The 18,706-nt window shown below is 49.5% G+C and overlaps 1 protein-coding gene across 1 annotated transcript in view; it reads right to left on the bottom strand.

Moving 5' to 3' along the window:
- The window catches only part of GSG1L (GSG1 like), a 223,060-nt gene that overhangs the window by 68,561 nt on the left and 135,793 nt on the right, over positions 1-18,706 (bottom strand). The window contains exon 3 of the mRNA XM_007452837.1: positions 10,231-10,383. Within this exon, the coding sequence (XP_007452899.1) occupies positions 10,231-10,383 (153 nt within the window). The remainder of the gene's footprint in view (positions 1-10,230; positions 10,384-18,706) is intronic.

The raw sequence follows: 18,706 nt of genomic DNA, 5'->3' as shown, positions 1-18,706 counted from the left end.
AAACCGCAAAAAAAAAAAAAAGAAACAAAGAAAGAAAGAAAGAAAGATTTCTAAAAAGGAAAGAAAAACAAGCAGGAGGGGATGGAAACGACTGGGGGAAAGGAAAGAGCTCCTAAGGAGATGCCATTTGAGTGACAGCTGGCTGAAGGAGGAAGTGAGCCAGGCTCAGGAGGGGAAGGCAGCCCCACGGAGGGGACCACGGGCCTGGGCAGGACCAAGCTCAGAGAGCGTGAAGGCCAGCAAGGAGGGGCTGATTGCAGGAGGTGAAGTTAGAGAGGACCGCAAAGGCCACATTTTGTGGTCTTGGGATGGATTTTAGATTTTGTTTACAAAAGTAACATTTGATAAATACCAACTAGAAATGACAAAAACGGACTTTGTAAAAAATAATCCCCTAAAATGTCCAATGAGGCGAAATGAGAAAAAAGTCTTCTATATTTAAAACTCTAAAGGAGCTGGAACTTTATCACACGGAGAGCCGTACACTTGATGAGTATCAACCTGAGATCAGTCGCTAAGTATATGCAAAATGACCATTCGGCAAATAGGTGTGGCAGAATATTTTTAGATGGTAATTCATGCTTTTTTCCCCTGTACTTTCCCCCCTTTTCCTTTCGCTTCATTCAAACGGTAAGAGGCTCTGGACTTCTTCGTCCCAGAGGTTTTGCAGCAAAGAGGGGAAACCCATCTGCAAAAGCCTTCCCTCCTGGCTTTCATCTTTAGAAGCCTTAATTTACCGAGGAGATTAGGACAGGGACCTCTGAGTCAGGGAGAGAAAGAGTGAGCTGTCTTCTAGTCCTTAGGACAAAAAAAGGGTTGGGGACCTCCTTGGTGGCGCGGTGGTTAAGAATCCACCTGCCGATGCAGGGGACACAGGTTCGAGCCCTGGTCCGGGAAGATCCCACGTGCCGCGGAGCAACTAAGCCCGTGGGCCACAACTACTGAGCCTGTTCGCTAGAGCCCGCGAGCCACAACTACTGAGTCCGCGTGCCACAACTACTGAAGCCAGTGCGCCTAGAGCCCGTGCTCCACAATGAAGAGTAGCCCCTGCTCGCCACAGCTAGAGAAAGCCCATGCACAGCAATGAAGACCCAACGCAGCCCTCCCCCTCAAAAAAAAAAAAAAAAAGAAAAAGGGTTGGATTGTCCTTGTCTGGGGCAGGAGAGGATGCTGAGGGTCTGCAGTGATGTTTTGTTGGTTAATACAATGTTTTGAAACATGTTGAATTAAAAAGTTAAACCTAGGGTTACTAGGTAACCCAACAATTCCTCTCCTAGGAAAACATATGTCTACACAAACACTTGGACATGAATGTTCATAGCAGCATTATTTGTGCTAGCCAAAAAGTGGAAAACAACACACATGTCCACCAACTGACAAACAGAGAAATAAGATGTGGTGTATTTGTGCCATGGAATATTATTCGGCAATAAAACGGAATGCAGTGGTGATACATCTTACAACTCGGATGAACCTTGAAAACATCATGCTAAGTGAAAGAAGCCAGTCATAAAAGACCATATAGTGTATGACCCATTTATATAAAATGTCTAGAATCAGCAAATCCATGGAGATAGAAAGTAGATCAGCGGTTGCCTAAAGATGGGGTGGGGGTTGGTGGAAAATAGGGAGTGACTGCTAGCGGGTATGGGGTTTCTTTCTGGGGTGATGAAAAGACTTTAAAATTAGATTCTGCGACGGTTACTAAAAGCCTTTAAACCATACAGTTTACATGGGTGAACTTTACGATATGTAAATTCTATCCCAATAAAGCTGCTTAAAAAACATTTTGAATTAAAAATCAGGAGATTTTCCTATAAAAAAAACCAGCTTTGGGCTTTCCTTGAATGCCGTGCATCTTCCTCCACGGCACCAATGGGGTGCTGATGGGGTGTGCAGTCCCAAGTTTGTCGCCATCCCCACATCCACTGCTGTGTTACATCTGGACAGCTTGACTCACTTATGTCACCTACATGGTCCCTGTAGGCACTGCACTTGAGACCTCTGATCACCACAGGCACTGAGGTCATCAGCCCCCTTCTCCCACCTCCCATCTGGCCCTAGAAGCAAAGAGCTCTGGGGACTGGAAGGCATGTGAACTGTGAACAGGGCATTAGAGGAGGCTCAGTGGCAACCTACATGGACCCATGTAACAGTAAAGCACATGGCTTTGAAGCCAGAACCGCCACATACTAACTCTGTGCCTCAGTTTTCTCAACTGTAAAATGGGAATAACATTTACAGATGGGAACATCTGTAGGGTTCAACAGAGGGAATATGTTTAGAACAGTGTCTGGCACAATAAATGTTCAATAAATGGAAGCTATTGAGCCCCTAATTTCTTATCTGCAATTTCAAATTCCCAGAAGTTCTGAAACCCAAAAGCTTCTTCATAATTCATCTGGCCACAAAATCTGACTTGGCCTGAACTCATTTAGCACCAAAACCTGACGTGAATGGACGTGAGGTTATTGACCGTCTTTATTTATTCCCCCCTAGAATGAAGGTTCACGTGTTTCACTCTGTTTGCTTACACAGTGCTGCCCCAGCCCCTACTGGGGTGTTATGTAATGGATGGTTTATGTATTACTTTACCTGCCCAAATCTGAAAAGTTCCAAATTCTGGAACACTTCTAGCCCTAAGGGTTTCAGATCAGGGACTAAGCTGTATGATGAAGATGATAATGACAAAGATTAAACTCCACCCCCTCTTTGTCTGACACTGCATAAGACCAGACAATTGCAGCACAGCCCCAGGCAAAGGCAGTAGGGAGTAAGCCCCTCAAAATTCTGACAATAAATCTACCAGCCCAGGAGGATGGGAGCACAGAATCAAAATGAAGTTTTTTTCCAGAAATGAAAGAAATGCAGTGTTCCTTGCAAAGCTGGATTCAGGGTGTGAGAATCACATAGGCCAGGTTAGCTTTAGAGGACAAAACCTCACCTTGTCCTTCGTTTAGCTCCCAGACCTCGTTGTGTGTCTCTTCCTTTGGCTGGTCCTGATTTGTATCCTTTATGATGATAATGTAACCCTAAGTATAGTGCTTTGCTGAGTTCTGTGAGTAGACTTAATGAATTATCAAACTTAAGAGGGTCATGAGAAAGCTGATTTGAAGCCAGTTGGTTAGAGGCGCGGGTAGCCCAGGGACCCCCTGAACTTACAGGTGGCACCGGCAGTGGGGCAGTCTTGCTGGGGACCGTGGCATCTGATGGCAAATAGCGTCAGAACTGTATTGCAGGGCACAAGTTAATGTCAGAACAACACCCTTTGCCTTGGTTTGTCCTCACCCATACCCCCCTGGCCGGCACCAGAGGTCACCTGCAGCTTTAGCTGGCAGCTCCGGTGCATGTTGGTGGCTTCCTTCCTCAAACACTTTCCATCTTAGGTGGCGAAGGCCAGAAATGCTGGGGGAGTTACTGACTGAGGAGTGCCCCCTAAACCAGTGATGGATGAGAGATGGTGAATAAATTCCACTGCTTTCTCACCCCTTGGGTGTCCTACACAGTCTCTCAGAGGGTCTCCAGCAGGAGGGAAACCCAGTTGCCGTCAGTGGTCACCCACCTACCAACATTCCCTTTATTGGCCCTCCTGCCTTCTTGTCTTACAAATCCACTGTCCGACCATACTTCCTGGGATCACTTCCTAAATAAACTACTTGCACCCATATCTTCACCTTAGGGTCTGCTTTGGAGGAACCCAAATGAAGACCTGTACCATTCCTGGGGCTCTTGAGTCCCTTAGGTCCACCGCTGACCTCCTGATAATCTCCCAACTTGACAAGCCAACCAATTCCCAACCACTGGGACTTCCAGTCAGCAATGCCTTTGGGCAACCACTTGTCCACCATTGCATAGTAATCCTGCTTGGTCCATGGCTAAGCCCACACCACAGGTGTGCTTAGAGACCCAGGCCCAGCTAATCACAGTATTTCATCCTCTGGCATGGTGAGTGGTTCAGGAATGAGTCTATGAACCTAGTTGGTCTGATCACAGCCCTCCCTGGAGTTTTGCAGGAGGCACTTGAAAGGAGTCCTCTCTGTCTCTGGAATCTTATGTAAGGCTGGAGCTGCTTATGACTATCCACTCTCCACATGGATGGGCCTGACTGAGACAGAAGCTAAAAGATGTCAGAGTTTGGAGATACAGCTAGATTCCTGACGACATGATCACCTGGATGCAGCCATGCCTGAAGCATAACCATCCTGTACTCTTCAATTACATGAATCAATAGAGTTCAATCGTGCCCGCCCCCAACTTCTTCCTTTAGCTAATTTGATTGGGTTCTTGTCACTTGCAAGCAAAAGGAGCTTTTAATGATATTGAAAAACTCATTTCTCTGATTTAGACCCTCTGTACTTTTAGACACAAAAATACACAAAAGTACTTGCTCTCTCAGTTATGAGCAAGAGACCCAGTCTGGCCAGGGCAGAAGAACTGAACAGAGGGAGCTATGGGTAGGAGATTCTTTTTAGCACAGGCCCAAGGTGGCAGGGTAGCTAGTGGAATTAGTGTCTCAGGAAACTCACCCTAAAATACAATGGCAGTTTACGGTAGGAAGTTACAGATCATCACACCAAGAGTAAGCTCTAAGGAAGAGCCAAAGAATTAAGTGAAGGGTGGACTGGGGAGGAATTCAAGACCACAGGCAACCTCGCTTGGTGGAAGCTGCCATGACTGAACATAAAACAAACAGATCTAAGCTCCCTGGCAGCCACTGAAAGGCAAACCTGATGGGTTAACCAGCTTACATTCGCTCACAGAAGGCAGCCTCAGACCAGGTCGTAGGGCCAATGGCTCTATAAAACTGCCTTCCTGGAACTCACAGGCTTCATGGCTCATGGGGCTGGAGGCGGGTCCAGAGGAGCAGGTGTGAGCACTCTGCACGCCTCACAGCTTGGTTCCTGAGGATTCTGGTGGTCCCACGGGTGTCTGCAGTGCAGGGGGATTTGCCTGCTGTGTCCCTCAGGCCCCAGGCCTCCAGATCCCCAAAGATCTATCCAAAACACACGGGTAGGTGTCCACCTTGCAGGCTTGCCCTTCAACTCATACCTCACCTTGAAAATAGCCCCTGAAATTTTTTTAAAGTGTATGTAATGGTTAAGACTTTAATGCTTCTCAATCAAAATTCTTAGAAGTCATTCTGAATGCATAAGATTAGAATTCCTTCAAAGAAAAACATACAAGATTCAAACTTTAATTCCTAACCTAAGTTTACACTAGCCCTGTATTTTGGGGTCACAAAAGCATCAAAACATCCCCAAGTCCCATCATACTCCATTCAATTGCCTTTCAAGTTTAAGATATTCTGTATTTTTAAAAAAGAAAATGAAAATAAAAATTTTCAAATCACACATTATGTATATAAGGTTAAGAAATTGAATACGAGATTAAGAGTTGTGTACTGTGCAGTGAAATATATGCTTTATGATGAAGCCAAATATGCCAAGATTACATAAAAGATAAGGTTCTAGTTTCCCGGATTCAAAGAGCTAACTCGTCCTTGGTCATTTTTTGTTTTATCGCAAAATTTCCTTTTCTCGATACTTAAGAAAATAGACTCTTGCTGACTTCTCCATGAGGTCTGATTTTTTCCTGGAAACAGACATCCTCCTCTTCATTCCAGTGCAGTTTTTACTAAAAGCCCACCTGTGTTAGCCTGACCATCCAGGAGTTCTCCAAATGACTTTCTTTTCTTCCTAAGTAGATCAGCCTCATTTTTTGGAGAAACTGGGGAAGAACAGACATCTTCCAGCCTGCTTTCACATCCCCTCCAAGATACAAGACCCTGGCCGCTGGGGGAAGAGACAATGGCACAGGGAGCCCCATCTTCTCCAGCAGCTCTGCTAAAGTCACAGGACTGGCTGGGTGGGGGCGACACTGGCAGCTGGAGCTGCACCCGCGTCTGGAATTAGTCTTGCCCAGGCCTGAGAGATGGAGAAAAGCCGTGGCCCAGTGCAGGGCCACATTATGACTTTCAAGGGCCCCAGGCACTTTTGACTTCATGGGCCCGTTCCTCCATAAAAGAAATATTAAAAATCACATTTTATGATGGCAGTGGTATAAAAAATACCAGTCCAGCCTAGATTCATTCTTATGCCTTCATTATTATTCTATTTTTTTCTTCTGATTTTAAAAGAGTCAAAATTAAAGCACTTTGTGGGTCCCTAGGAGCACTGGGAGCTCTAGGTTCTGGACCAGCAGACCAACAATCTGTACAACCACCCTCCTGCCAGAATTGGGAACATAGCCCTGCTGGCCCTGCCCCACCCACCCCTTCTCCCTTGGCTGTAGAGTCCAAATCCCTCACCCCAGCCTCACTGTGACAGGGCTGGTCCCTGGGGCCCTGATCTGCCCTTCAGTTTATTCAGGGACAACTAGGAATAATAATAATAATAACAACAGTGACAACCTGAAGTCGTGGGGGCCAAGCCCTGCTCAAAGCACTCTATGTGGCAGGCTCTGGGTTCAACCACTGGCTAGCTATGCGACTGCTGGCAAGTCAGTTTTCCCATCTGTGGAATGGGCGTAATGTCCCTCCCACAGGGACACTGAGGAATAAAGATATTAACACATGAAGCAGGCTCAGCCCAGTGCTGGTGCAGCATGGCATCTCAGTCCGTGTCAGCAATTACGATTAATCCTAACCCACTGGCTCATTATAATAATTAATTATAATAACTGGCTCCCATAGGGGCTGCCCTGCCCTCTGCTTTCTCCTCTACCCTAGAAGGCGTTGACCTTGGGCTGAGGACCTCTCGGTGTGAGCTGGTCCGGCAGCATCACAGCCCTGGCAGCATCAGAGCCCAACCCTCTCCCCACATGGACTCAGTCGATGCTCGCCCACTCCTTCCTCTCCCACAGCAACAAACCAGAGGCCCACCCACCTCCTCCAAGCTTCTCACCCTCCCCAAACACCCCCTCAACTCCCCGCCTCCCCCACCAGTTGCCTTGTTCTCAAGGGGCTCCTGAAAGGCCAGCTTCCTGGTTCCTCCAGGCCAGGCAAGTCAGGGGCTTGGCTCTCTCCTGGTCTCATGTTTCTCCCGGGTTTATTTTCTCCCAGGCATGAATACAGAATCCTTTCTCTCCACCACTTGCTTATCACATCATCTGGCTGCTACATCCCTCTCAGTCACTGTTTTCTGAGGACTTAAAAGTTTTCTTCCTCCCTGCCCGCCCCGTCACTCCTGCAGTACGATCCTGAGAAAAGAGCAGAGGGCTTTGAAGCCAGCGGGAGCCGGGTTTAATCCCAGCTCCACAACTGACCAGCTGTGTGACCTTGGGCAAGTCAGTTAACCTCCCTGAGCCGTGCATTGTTTATCTGCCTGAAATTACGGAGATGATCTTATTTTCTTTAGTCGTGGGACTCCCCGCTAGAAGGTAACTGGGGTTTTTTGAGGGGTGAAAACTTTGATAAGCCCTTTGAGGTAGGGGGAAGAGCCCCCTACCCACTTCCCCACGAGAGAGGCTTGAAGAACCAGAGACAGCTGCCTTGGGCTAGCCACCAGCTTTTGTTTTGTGACAGGAGTAAGCAGGTTGAGGGGAGGGCTGGATGCTTGGGATGACGGAGGGGATTCTTTGATGCTTGGTAGAGAGAAAGAAAATGAGAGATGAAACCACTGACAAGGAAAGGAGCCTGGACACCCCACAGCACCTCACACCCAACCTGTTCAAAAGGGACCCATCATCTCCCCCAACTGCCCTCTCCCCACCTTCCCCATCCTGGTGGTACCATCCCATCCTGGCCAAATGCCAGCCCAGATCAGGGGTCTGGCCATCTGGACCTAGGGGCCCCTCCCCAGAATAATGTTTTCAGCTCCATAAAATAAAAGGATTATAGAAGAAACCAGTTATACTGAAATACAGTTAGCAAAATATTCAAACAGATGTGTTGTATAGTAATATACATGCTTTTTCATTAGCACGTTAGATAAGATTCAGCGGAAGCTCTCAGAAGTCTTGCCCTTTTGAAGGAGTGCGTTTCAAGATACGTGCAGGTGCGTTTCAAGACTACGTCACAGGTGCCGCCCACGACTGTGATGCGTTACCTCGGCTCATATTTGAAAGATATTCTAAATGTCAGTTACAAGTGAGAGAAATAAAGATGTAACTTCTCCCCCACCCAGGTTCATGGACTCTCTGAATTCTGTGGACTCCACACTAGGAACCTTTGACCTAGAGTCTCGGTTTTTCCAACCCACTCATTCCCGCCCACCTCTCCTAGTCAGTCTGCAGGCACTGTGCCTGCATCTCCTGTCCCCACAGCTACTGCATGGGGTTGGGGCCTCACCCTGTCTCACCTCCTGGCCGGCCTCCTCACCTCCATTCTGGTTCCACTCCTCCCGTGCTGCACCCTGAACCCTCATCCCCAAATGCAAACCTGACCGTATCACCCTTTGCTCTGGATTCTTCGATGGGTCCCTATTGCCTGCATGATAAAATCTACAGACCATTGCAGAGCACCAAGACCCCTACCCGGCTCTCCAGCCTCATCTCTCAACACGTCTACTCGCCTGCCTTTTCACGTTCCCATTATTTTGAACTACGTGAAGTTTCCAGAATATGCCACCTCACTAAGCTTTTTCCTATGCTGTTCCCTCCACCCAAAATGCCCTCCCCGAGTCGTCCAACAAGGCAAACTCTTAAAGTTTTTTTCCAAGTCTCAGCTCAAATGATTGCTTCCTCAGGCCCCACCCCACCCGTTGGCACCCCCTGGGCAAACGTAGGTGCCCCCTTGCAGGACTCACCACACCCAGTTCATGAAGGTCAGCTTGCCATGTTACAAGGGTTTGATGAGTCTGTGTCGCTACAAGATGGCAAACTTCAGGAGGCCAGGACTGAGTCATTTTTTCTTTGACTCCCCCAAACCTAGTACCGACCCCAAAGCCCAGGAGGCCTTCAGTGAGTGTTGTTTGAGTAAATGAATAAAAAAAAAAAAAAAAAAAAAAACTGATTTCAGGCATAATAAACACATTTAATAACAGCAAACAAAGAATAACCCATCTCTCGATCTGGAATAGCTGAAAACAGGGTCACGGGGGAAGGGGAGGGCGGCCAAAATCGACACTGTGCTGTGAGGATCTCTCTGTTTTTCTTTTCTTCCCTTTACTATTCTGGTTAGATTTCCCACATCCTGGGAATGACAATGCGCGTGTTTTGATCTATGCAGCATGCTATAATTTCTTGAATTCCGCTCTCTATTCTTTGAGAGATCCTTCTGTTATATACACATACCTCAATTAGGGGGCGATTATTTCCCTTACCAAAAGGCTCATCGTTTCGGTTTCATTAAATAGAGAGTTCTTCCAGTGCATGAAGAATAAGATTAGATTTATAGAAATTCAGTTTACATTTGGCTTTTTAGGAACAGATGTCGTACACAGCCAAGCCACTGCTCTGTCAGGCTTCCTGAAGTTATGGTTTACAGGCTCCTTTGACTCCCTTCCGGCAAACTCCTGGCCTAACCCCTTATGATCCGGGTCTGCTGAGGCTATTCGGGGCACCTGGCCACCTAATCCAATGACCTTTGCTTGGAGCCTTCTGTCTCCGCCTCCCTGAGTCATGCTGCCGCCGCTGACCATCCAATTTTTCCTAAAACCCTCAAAGTCCTCGGCCTTTGTCCACAATCTCTGCTCACCCCACCCTCACCACTGAGATTCCAAATGTGTTTGTTCATCAAGCTTCCTGCTGGCCATCTCCCCATGGAGGTCTCAAGGGCAAATAAGATAAAGCAGATGAGTGATGTGCCCACCACACCCAGCAGGCTCCCCTTTCATATCGCTGTGAAAGACACCAGCGTCCGCCCATTTTCACGACCACCTCCCTTTCCCTCGTGCCACAAATCCAATCCATCACCCGCCATGGGGCGTTCATCTCCTGAATACATCTCCAGCAAACCCATCTCTCTCCCCCACATGTGTTAAGCTCCATGAAGAACTAGAACTGTCTGTTTCCATTCATTACTATAACCCCATACTTATTAAACACATGACCTGGCACACGAGACACTCAGTAAACACATGCTGAATCAGAGAATAGGGGAGCAGACAAATCCTACTTTACAAATTGTAACACTGAGGTTCAGAGAAGAGAAGTGATTGGCCCATGGTCACCTGGGTGGACCAATCAGGACTTAGCCCAAGGGTGGCTCCAGCTCCCGCATTCCCCTCTGCTCTGGTCACAGGGTTGGTTCCGGTGTGTTTTTGCCCCACTGCCCGAGGCCCTCTGCCTTACCTGAGAGCACCGTGAAGACCGCCGCAAAGGCATTGAGCTTGAGCCCGTCGATGACATTGCTGGAGTGGAAGAGCTCGAGACACATGAGGCTGAAACCAACCACCAGCAGGAGGATGTACAGCACCTCGGAGACGACCGACAGCCACAGGACCCCTGCAAGGAGGAGGTAGGGAGGTCATGAGGTGAGGACGCACAGGGCGGACTCTCCCTGGGTTCGTTCCACCCCACGCCCCTGGGTTGGGGGATCAAGTCGTTTTAGAGAAGACCTCGGTTCTAGGGCGGGTCCTGATAAGGTAAGGCGATCCTGGCCAGCCATCCTCCTCACCAGGACTGGCTCAGGAAGCCCGGCCTAAGTCAGTCGGAGCGTGGCACTCTCAGGATGACAGTTACTGGTCCAGGGAGGCATGTGACCAATAAGCGGGTCCATTCAGATTGGAGGGAGGAACTTCCATCCTGCGGCTGGATGGGAGGCTCTCTTTCTCTTCTCATCTGTTACATGACTGCCACTGGGAGCCATCTCATGGCCCAGAGAACACCTGCCTTAGAATGAAGCTGACACTGGTTGCTGAGCAGAGCAATGGAAAGATGACCTCACTGGGCCACACAAGGGCTTCCCTGTGGCTAAGCTGGCCAGTATGATGTTCTCTGTTACCTACAGCTATAAGCATCCCAACTCTTACACACATCATGCTTGCACTCAAGGTACACCTACATTTTTATTTACCCTGTTCCCTACTCCACTTTTTTTCTAGAAACCACCACTGCTATTCCCACAGCTTCAGCCTTGTGGTTCTCTTGGGAGCTGCCATGTTCTGCTGTGGTCCCAGCCCACTGGGCACAGCTAATTGATCCAATGTGATCACGTGACCCAGAATTGGCCAGTCAAGGCCCTTCTCTAGGAATCTGTGCTTGGAACCCACTGAAGTAGACAGGAAGAGAGGCCCAGATGGGAGTCCAGGCACTCTGTCAGTACGAGCGACTGGTTCCAGCTGTTCCTGAAGGCCAGCTGAACCCCATCCTGCCAGTGTTTTGGCTATCCAAACCTTCTTTTTATTCCCTAAGGTAGCACAGCTCCCTCTTCCCCCAAATTGGTCCAGATTGGGTTACCACCATTTGCCACCTAATTTAGGGGGCATCTTCTATTTCTCCCATCCTACATTATTCTTCCTTCTTCCTACATGCTTTTTATTTGAAGAACCCCTTTCCTCCCTCAGTCTGTGCAGTTTAGTTGCATCAGATTCACACCCTGGCTCCATGACTAGTATCTGGCCAATCAGAACTCCATGTCCTTCTGACTCTAGTCATTGGTTCAGGAATGAACCTCTCTATGCCTCAGTCTCTTAACCTATAAAATGGGAATAATAATAACTCCTATCTCATAGTATTGTGGTGCTGCGAGGATTCACACAGCAACATAATGAGCTTGTGCTTAGCATATAGTAAAAGCTCAGTTCATGTGCGTCATCACCACTGTTGGATGGGAGGAACACGGTGGGGACTGGAAATGGAGCCGAGGGGTCCTTGAGTGAGGTCAAGGTTAGAGACAGTCAAGAGGGAGAAATGACACTGTGGGAGCAGACACGATTTCTGAGAAAAAGGGTGGCGAGTAAGAGATGGAGCACATCATGTGACTTACCTTCCAAGCCACACTAACCGTAGGTTTTGAGAAGGGACTACGGATGGACCAGGCCTGGCCAGCCGGAGATGGACACATGACCCAAATCAGTTCAATGAATCAGGCACAGGACTTTTGCTGAAACTATTGGGAAAGAAAATTCCTTTTTTTCCACTGGGTTTGAGGCTGGGAAGATGGAAGGATGGAAGTGACTGCATCAAGTAGCAAGGGGCTTCCTGAGGGCAGAGCCAAGGCCAAGGAAGGCGGCACCAAGAGATGGAGGAAGACCCTGTCCTGTGACATGGGTCCCCCAGATCCAGCCATGCCTAAAGCTGCCAGTCATTGGTTCTTTCAATCACATGAACCAAGAGATCCTTGTCTTTGCCTAAGCCGGTTTGGGGTAGAACTTCCGTCTCTTACAACCAACAGTCCGGATATTCAGTTTTTCTTTTCTCGGAAGCCGTCCTCCCTCCACCTCTGCCTTTGCACAAATTGTTCTTTCCACCCTAATGCCCTAGGGACACCCGATATACACCATTCAGTGAAGGAAGCAAACAAACAGCAATGTCTGAGCCCTGATCTATTCTCTGATGAAGAATCCAGATTCTCAAACACCCACTATCATTCCTAATGCAACGGGGCTTTCAGAGCTTTGAAGAACTTTTTTCTTTTCTTTTCTTTTCTTTTTGCTACAAAAATATCGCATCTCCTGGGCAATCCCTTGGATTTCTGTAAGAGAATAATGTGCTCTTGGCAGCCTGGATGTTGTTAAAACATCCCCTGGCACCGTACACTCGCAGCCTCTGAGGCCCTTCGCTGGCCCGAGGCCCACCGGGCAGCGAGGAGGAATGCAGGAGGTGCAGGGTGAGCTGGGCCATGCAGGGGTGCGGCTGCTCTCGGGGAGGCCTGCTCTCCCTCCCAGCAGCCTTCACCTCCAGCTGCTGTTGCCCTGCTGGTGGGCGGAGCCTCACCAGGGTGAGGCTCACCAACTCAGCTGACTCCCCCGCAGTGCCCCCGCTTCCCCAGGGGATGCTCTCATCCTGCCCAAGTGGGCCCCTGGCCAAGCCTCCACCCCACCCACCACCCCTCATAGCAGGGCCCAGCTCTGCTCTTTCAGATGGGATGGGCGTGGGGGACTGAGATGCTCCAGGAGTCAAGTTAACCATGGAGAAACAGGCAGTGGAATCTCAGCTGCATGGCTGGGGTTATGCTTCTTATTTCTGCCAGATTTATTTCCCTGTCTAGCCACTGGGCTCAGAGCATCTGTCTGCAAGTTACAGCCCACCTAAGCCAAGGAAATTAATAACTATAGTAAGAAGCGGAACTGTTGCTGAGGTTATGCTAATAGCAGCAACAATGTCACAGTAAGGGCCAAGGGATATTAGGTGTTTATCACGTGCCAAGTCATACTGGACAATGTTAATGTTCCACCCAATGCCCTTGCACCTCTTTTTAGCGTTTCTGTCTTTGGAGGATTGTCTTTGGGCAACTGGACTACATCCTGCCCATATTCATTCAGAAAGTGCCTGGAAACTTACATTGTCCTCTCTGTTCTGTCGTCAACCAGTGGCCGACTGGGGTAGTCCTGCCCCATGGCTCCGGTGGAGACCACCCTGGGTGGTGACCCACACTGCAAAGCTCCCTCAGGGCCAAAACTGAAGCTGCCCTCTCTGGGCCCTGGCCTGACATCACCCCCTCACTTGCCTTCCTCCCTTCCCCGTTCTACTCCCCTCAATTCCCTTACCATTCTCCTCCGGGGCATTTCCTTTATAAATGACTAACACATGGATCCTCAGCCCAGACTCTGTTTCTAGGGACTCTGGCCTCAAACGCCAGCATTCACATGCATGATCTCCCCCAATCTTCCTGACAACTTTGCAAGGCAGCAATGCAGCACCCATATTACAGATGAGCAAACTGAGGTTCAGAGGGATTAAACCACTGGTCTACACAGCTGGATAGTGAGTGATATAGTCAATCTGGGTTCAAACTCAGGCCTCTCTGACTCCAGAAACCATCATGGGTAGGGAGGTTGTAACCTATCAGGATAGAATGGCCACTCTGAAGTCATATCGGGGGAGTTGGGTTCCCCGGCGATGGCTCTCATCTACATGCACTCCAGCATCGCAAAGAATTCCTGCATCGGAATTCTTGCAAGAAGATGGCCATGGAGTGGGATTATGGTGGGGGAGGGGGTTCTCAGTGATCCTGAGCCCAGCTGGCCACCAGGTGTGGTGGGGAAGGAGGTCACAGGGAAGAGCAGATGGGTCTTGAGGATGCTGGTGACTCAGGCTGGGACCTAGGACCTGGGACCCTTTGCTGCAATGCTCGTACCTGGACAAAGTCTCTTTGAGCAACAAAACACAAAGAAACTATAGAGGACTAAAACTAATTGTGCGCATTGGCAGTTGGGGCAAATTATGATTATGGACAACAAGATACGAAAAGACAAAAAACCCAACTGCTGGGGCTTCCCTGGTGGCGCAGCGGTTGAGAGTCCGCCTGCCGATGCAGGGGACGCGGGTTCGCGCCCCGGTCCGGGAAGATCCCACATGCCGCGGAGCGGCTGGGCCCGTGAGCCATGGCCGCTGAGCCTGCGCGTCCGGAGCCTGTGCTCCCCAACGGGAGAGGCCACAACAGTGAGAGCCCCGCATACCGCAAAAACAAAAACAAACAAATAAAAAAACCCCAACTGCCACTTCTGAAGAGCCAGGAGCAAAAGCACAGTACTGCGCATGCCCCTGCACACAGCACCACCAAAGGGGTGGGCAAACCACCTAAGCCACGCCTCTGGCCCGACCCCTGGACCCGCCCCTACTCTCACCCCATATAAGGAACCAGCTCGCCCCCCCCCCCATCCCAACCCCACCCCCACTCCGGGAGCCAGCGAGCAAGGGAAACTTAACTGTTGCTTGTTTTCGCTCCCTCTTGCTGCAGCAGGGGCCCCGGTAAAGCCTTGCCTGAATTTCTTGTCTGGCCTCATCAATTTCTATTGATTAAGGAGGCCAAGAACCCTGGTTGGTAACACTGGGAACCAGGCTGGAAAAGCTGGGTTTGACCCATGCTGCAGAGGCAGGTGCAGTCCTAAAGGGCTTAGCAAGGGAAAGACACGCAGGGGTCTTGCTCTGGAAGGGGGTTGGCCGGAAGACACGGTGGAGGTTTGGGCCGCGCTCCATGAAGAGATGGTGGTGGCCTGGGCCGTGGCAATGATGGGGGCGGGGGTGAGGACAACTGGGAGCTTGATAACTCCAGAGGGGTGGGCTCAGTGGACTGCTGACCCATGAATGCTAATGGCAAAGGAGAGGGAGGAGTCCAGAGTGGGGCCATGTTTCCAGCGCAGGCGTCTGAGCAGACAGTCATCGGTCCTCAGTGAGAATGGGATGATGCTAAAGGCAGGAAGGTGGTGAGGCCACTCCTACGTGTGCAGAGTCTGCAGCAGCTGCAGGACCTCCAGTGGGGATGTGCAGGAGGCAGCTGGAGCTCAGACAGGGATGTGGGGACATTGGCAAGACATGGGCACTCACTAAATGTTTGCCGTGATTGTTAAAGAGATGGATGCCCAAAGAAAGCATTTAGAACAAAAGAGAAAAGGGTAAGAAGTAGAATCCACAGGAACATTAATACTCAAAGGGAGGGGTGGGGAGGGGCTGCAAAGGTGTAGTGACACTGTGGGTGTCCCACCCATCCCTGCCGACAGCACTTCAATGCACCTGCCACCTGCCAGCACCTCTCTGCCCCAGGAGTTGCCCTGGTCACCAGAGCCTAGTCCCCACCTGCTGGGAGACTGACACCACCCTGCCGTCCACCTCAGCAGCAGCCCTCAACCAATGCCTGATGTGAGCTGATAAATAAGTACAAATTATACCTGTGTTTCCCACTGTAGTAGGGAAGAACAAATCTGACTCCATATTGGATTGGTTTCTTTTCCTTTAACCTTTATACTCTATTGCTTTTGCTACAAGTTAAGAATATGCCTATAGCCTGAAATATACAGGATGGCCCATTCTCAAGGTTCTGACCTTCATAGGTGTAACACTTTTCCATTCATATAGAGATAAAAAGTTGCAGAACAGAGAAGAACATTTGTCTTGATGGAGGTTTACAGGAACATCTGACCTGACCTAGCTGGACAGTTGCAAGAACAAAGGATTCTGGCACCAAGAAGTTTGCAACAACAAACCACACCCCCTCCCCTTTCAGTATAAAAGAAGCTTGAATTCTAGCTTGGGGAAGCTGGTTCTTTGGGACAGGAGTCCACCATCTTCTCAGTCTGCTGGCTTTCGGAATAAAGTCGCTATTCCTTGCCCCAGCAACTCTATCTGTTGTCCTGCCATGCATGAGCAGTACAAGCTTGGACTCAATAACACCACCACCAGGGGAGAGATGGTGTTAAGTGTGAAGAACCACAACATTAAATTGTCTGCATCAAAGAGTGAAAACGCTATTCGCTTTTCCATTATTTTAAAAATTCTTATCAGCCCAATCAAAAGAGTCTCCGCTTGGCGATAATATGTCCTTAACACTTTCCTAACACTTGTTAATTGTTTGAAACAATGAGAGGGCTCAGATCTTCAGCAGTTCCTAAGCAGACTTGAAGAACATTTTGACAGTTGCCTTCTGTGCTGGGGACTCTCCATCACCCCCATCCTCTCCCTCCCCTCCCAGGCCACAGATCTCCACCCCTCTCTGCCCTACTCTACGCCCCAGGGGACTGACTCCTTAGAAGGGCATCCCCAGGCTCCCTGGTCCTCTGACTCAGCAATGGGGGGCACCAGTTGGAAATCGGCACATGGGAGGAGAGAGGTCAGCGTGCTTCTGCCCTGCTCCCTCTCTGTCTCTGTCTACCTCTCTGGCATCAGCTTCATCCTCTTGCCCATGACTACAGCTCTGTTGTCACAGCTACTATTCTTACAGACCCCGGAACACTGTTCTTGCCCTTTTCTCCTTCCTGTCCAAGGCTGGTAACGGCTCCCCTCTGTCATCAGCCCTTGGGGGCCTCAGATTCTCTTAACCCTTTCCATGCCTCTGCTAGGAGTTCTTTCATCCAAGTGCCTTCATTTGGGAGATTCTGTTTCCCGCAGAGAGCCTCCTTGGCACATCATTTTGTATGGCAAGGGATCCAGTTAGAGGCGTGATCTTAGCCAGTGGTCCCAGAGTAGGCCCCGAATAGCAGCAGCAGCAGCACTTGGGAACTTGTGATGCAAATTCTTGGGCCTTTTACTGAATCCAGGAACTCTGAGAGTAGAACCCATCTTTTTTTTTTTATTTATTTATTTTTGGCTGCTTTGGGTCTTTGTTGCTGTGCGTGGGCTTTCTCTAGTTGCAGCGCACGGGCTTCTCATTGTGGTGGCTTCTCTTGTTGCAGAGCACAGGCTCTAGGCACGCAGGCTTCAGTAGTTGTGGCACATGGGCCCAGTAGTTGTGGCTCGTGGGCTCTAGAGCGCAGGCTCAGTAGTTGTGGCGCACAGGCTTAGCTGCTCTGCGGCATGCGGGATCTTCCCGGACCAGGGCTCGAACCCGCGTCCCCTGCATTGGCAGGCGGTTTCTTAACCACTGCAGCACCAGGGAAGCCCCCCATCTGTGTCTTAGCGGGCCCTCCAGGTGATGCTGATGCACATTCAAATATGAGCATCACTGATCTGAAGTCCCCTTTCAAATGTATGTAGAAAAAAGAGAGTCGACTTGTGCGGGGGAGGGGATTGAGTCAATAAATGCTAGACCTTAGTTGTTGGCGTCTGGCCAACGGAGAGAAGGTATAATGGGAATAATGAAACAAGCGGGAATCATCCCGTAGTGTCTGGTCTAAAATCAATGCCCACTATTAGCGTTATGGAATGCACGCACGTGTGAATAAAGGAAGCTGGGAAGGACAGTGGGCTGGCAGCCTCTGGGCAGGACCAGCGGGGAGCCTTGGTGACACCCGGAAAGGCTAAATAATCACAGAGATGATTGTTTCAAGTCTCTGAAACTTGATGCTAATGGTTCAATTTGCAGCTGAGAACTGGTGACCTCCCGAGGCAGAAGAAATGAAATGATTTCTCATCAGGTACAGGGCCTGTGGGGTGACAGCTAATCCTGTTAGCTGCACTTTTTGCCTTTTTAAGAAACATCTTCATGACGCCAGCTCTGACCCTCCACTGATGCAACTGATGGGTTTGCAAGAACCATTTCCCTTTTGCCCAGGAATCCCTCCCTTGCTAAGTCACTTTCCAGGGCCAGCTCGATGGCTGAGGGGAAAGTCACAGGCGGGAACCGTCTTGGATGTGTGACATTGGCTGGGGGACTTAACCTTTTGCCCTCTGTTTCCTCAATTGAAAAATGGGCGTGATAGACCTGTGAGCATTAGATGAGACAATATCTTTAAGTCACACAAGCCTGGCACTTGGAAAGTATTCAAGAGAGCTAAGTATTGCTATTACTTCCTAATTAGTATAATTATTAGCAATTACAATAATTACAAGAGGCAGTGAGGCATAGGGGTGAAGAGCCAGACATGGGCCAGGCCACCTAGATTGACACTAGCTCTGCCAGTTACTAGCTGGGAGACTGAGCAAGTGGCATCACACACTGTACCTGTTTTCTCGCTTATAAACTGGGGATAGATCTAGTACCCACTTATGGACGGTTGTGAGGATAAAGCAAGTTAATAAGATAAGTGAAGTGCTAAGGGCAGTGCCTGGCACATAGCAAGTGTTAAGTAAGCGTTAGTTACTGTAACTATTATTGTTGTCATCGTTGTTATTCCCATGGGACGTAGCCAAGGAGTAGGCAGCCTGGAACAACTGCATCTCAGCCACTGGACAAATAAAATTCTTACGGCGGCGGGGGGGGGGGGGGGGGGGGGGGGGGGGGGGGGGGGGG

Source organism: Lipotes vexillifer, unplaced genomic scaffold (genome assembly GCF_000442215.2).
Source record: "Lipotes vexillifer unplaced genomic scaffold, Lipotes_vexillifer_v1.1 scaffold426, whole genome shotgun sequence".
Lineage (NCBI taxonomy): Eukaryota > Metazoa > Chordata > Mammalia > Artiodactyla > Lipotidae > Lipotes > Lipotes vexillifer.
Note: the sequence above shows the minus strand (reverse complement) of the source record. Positions and strands in the feature narration are given on the sequence as shown.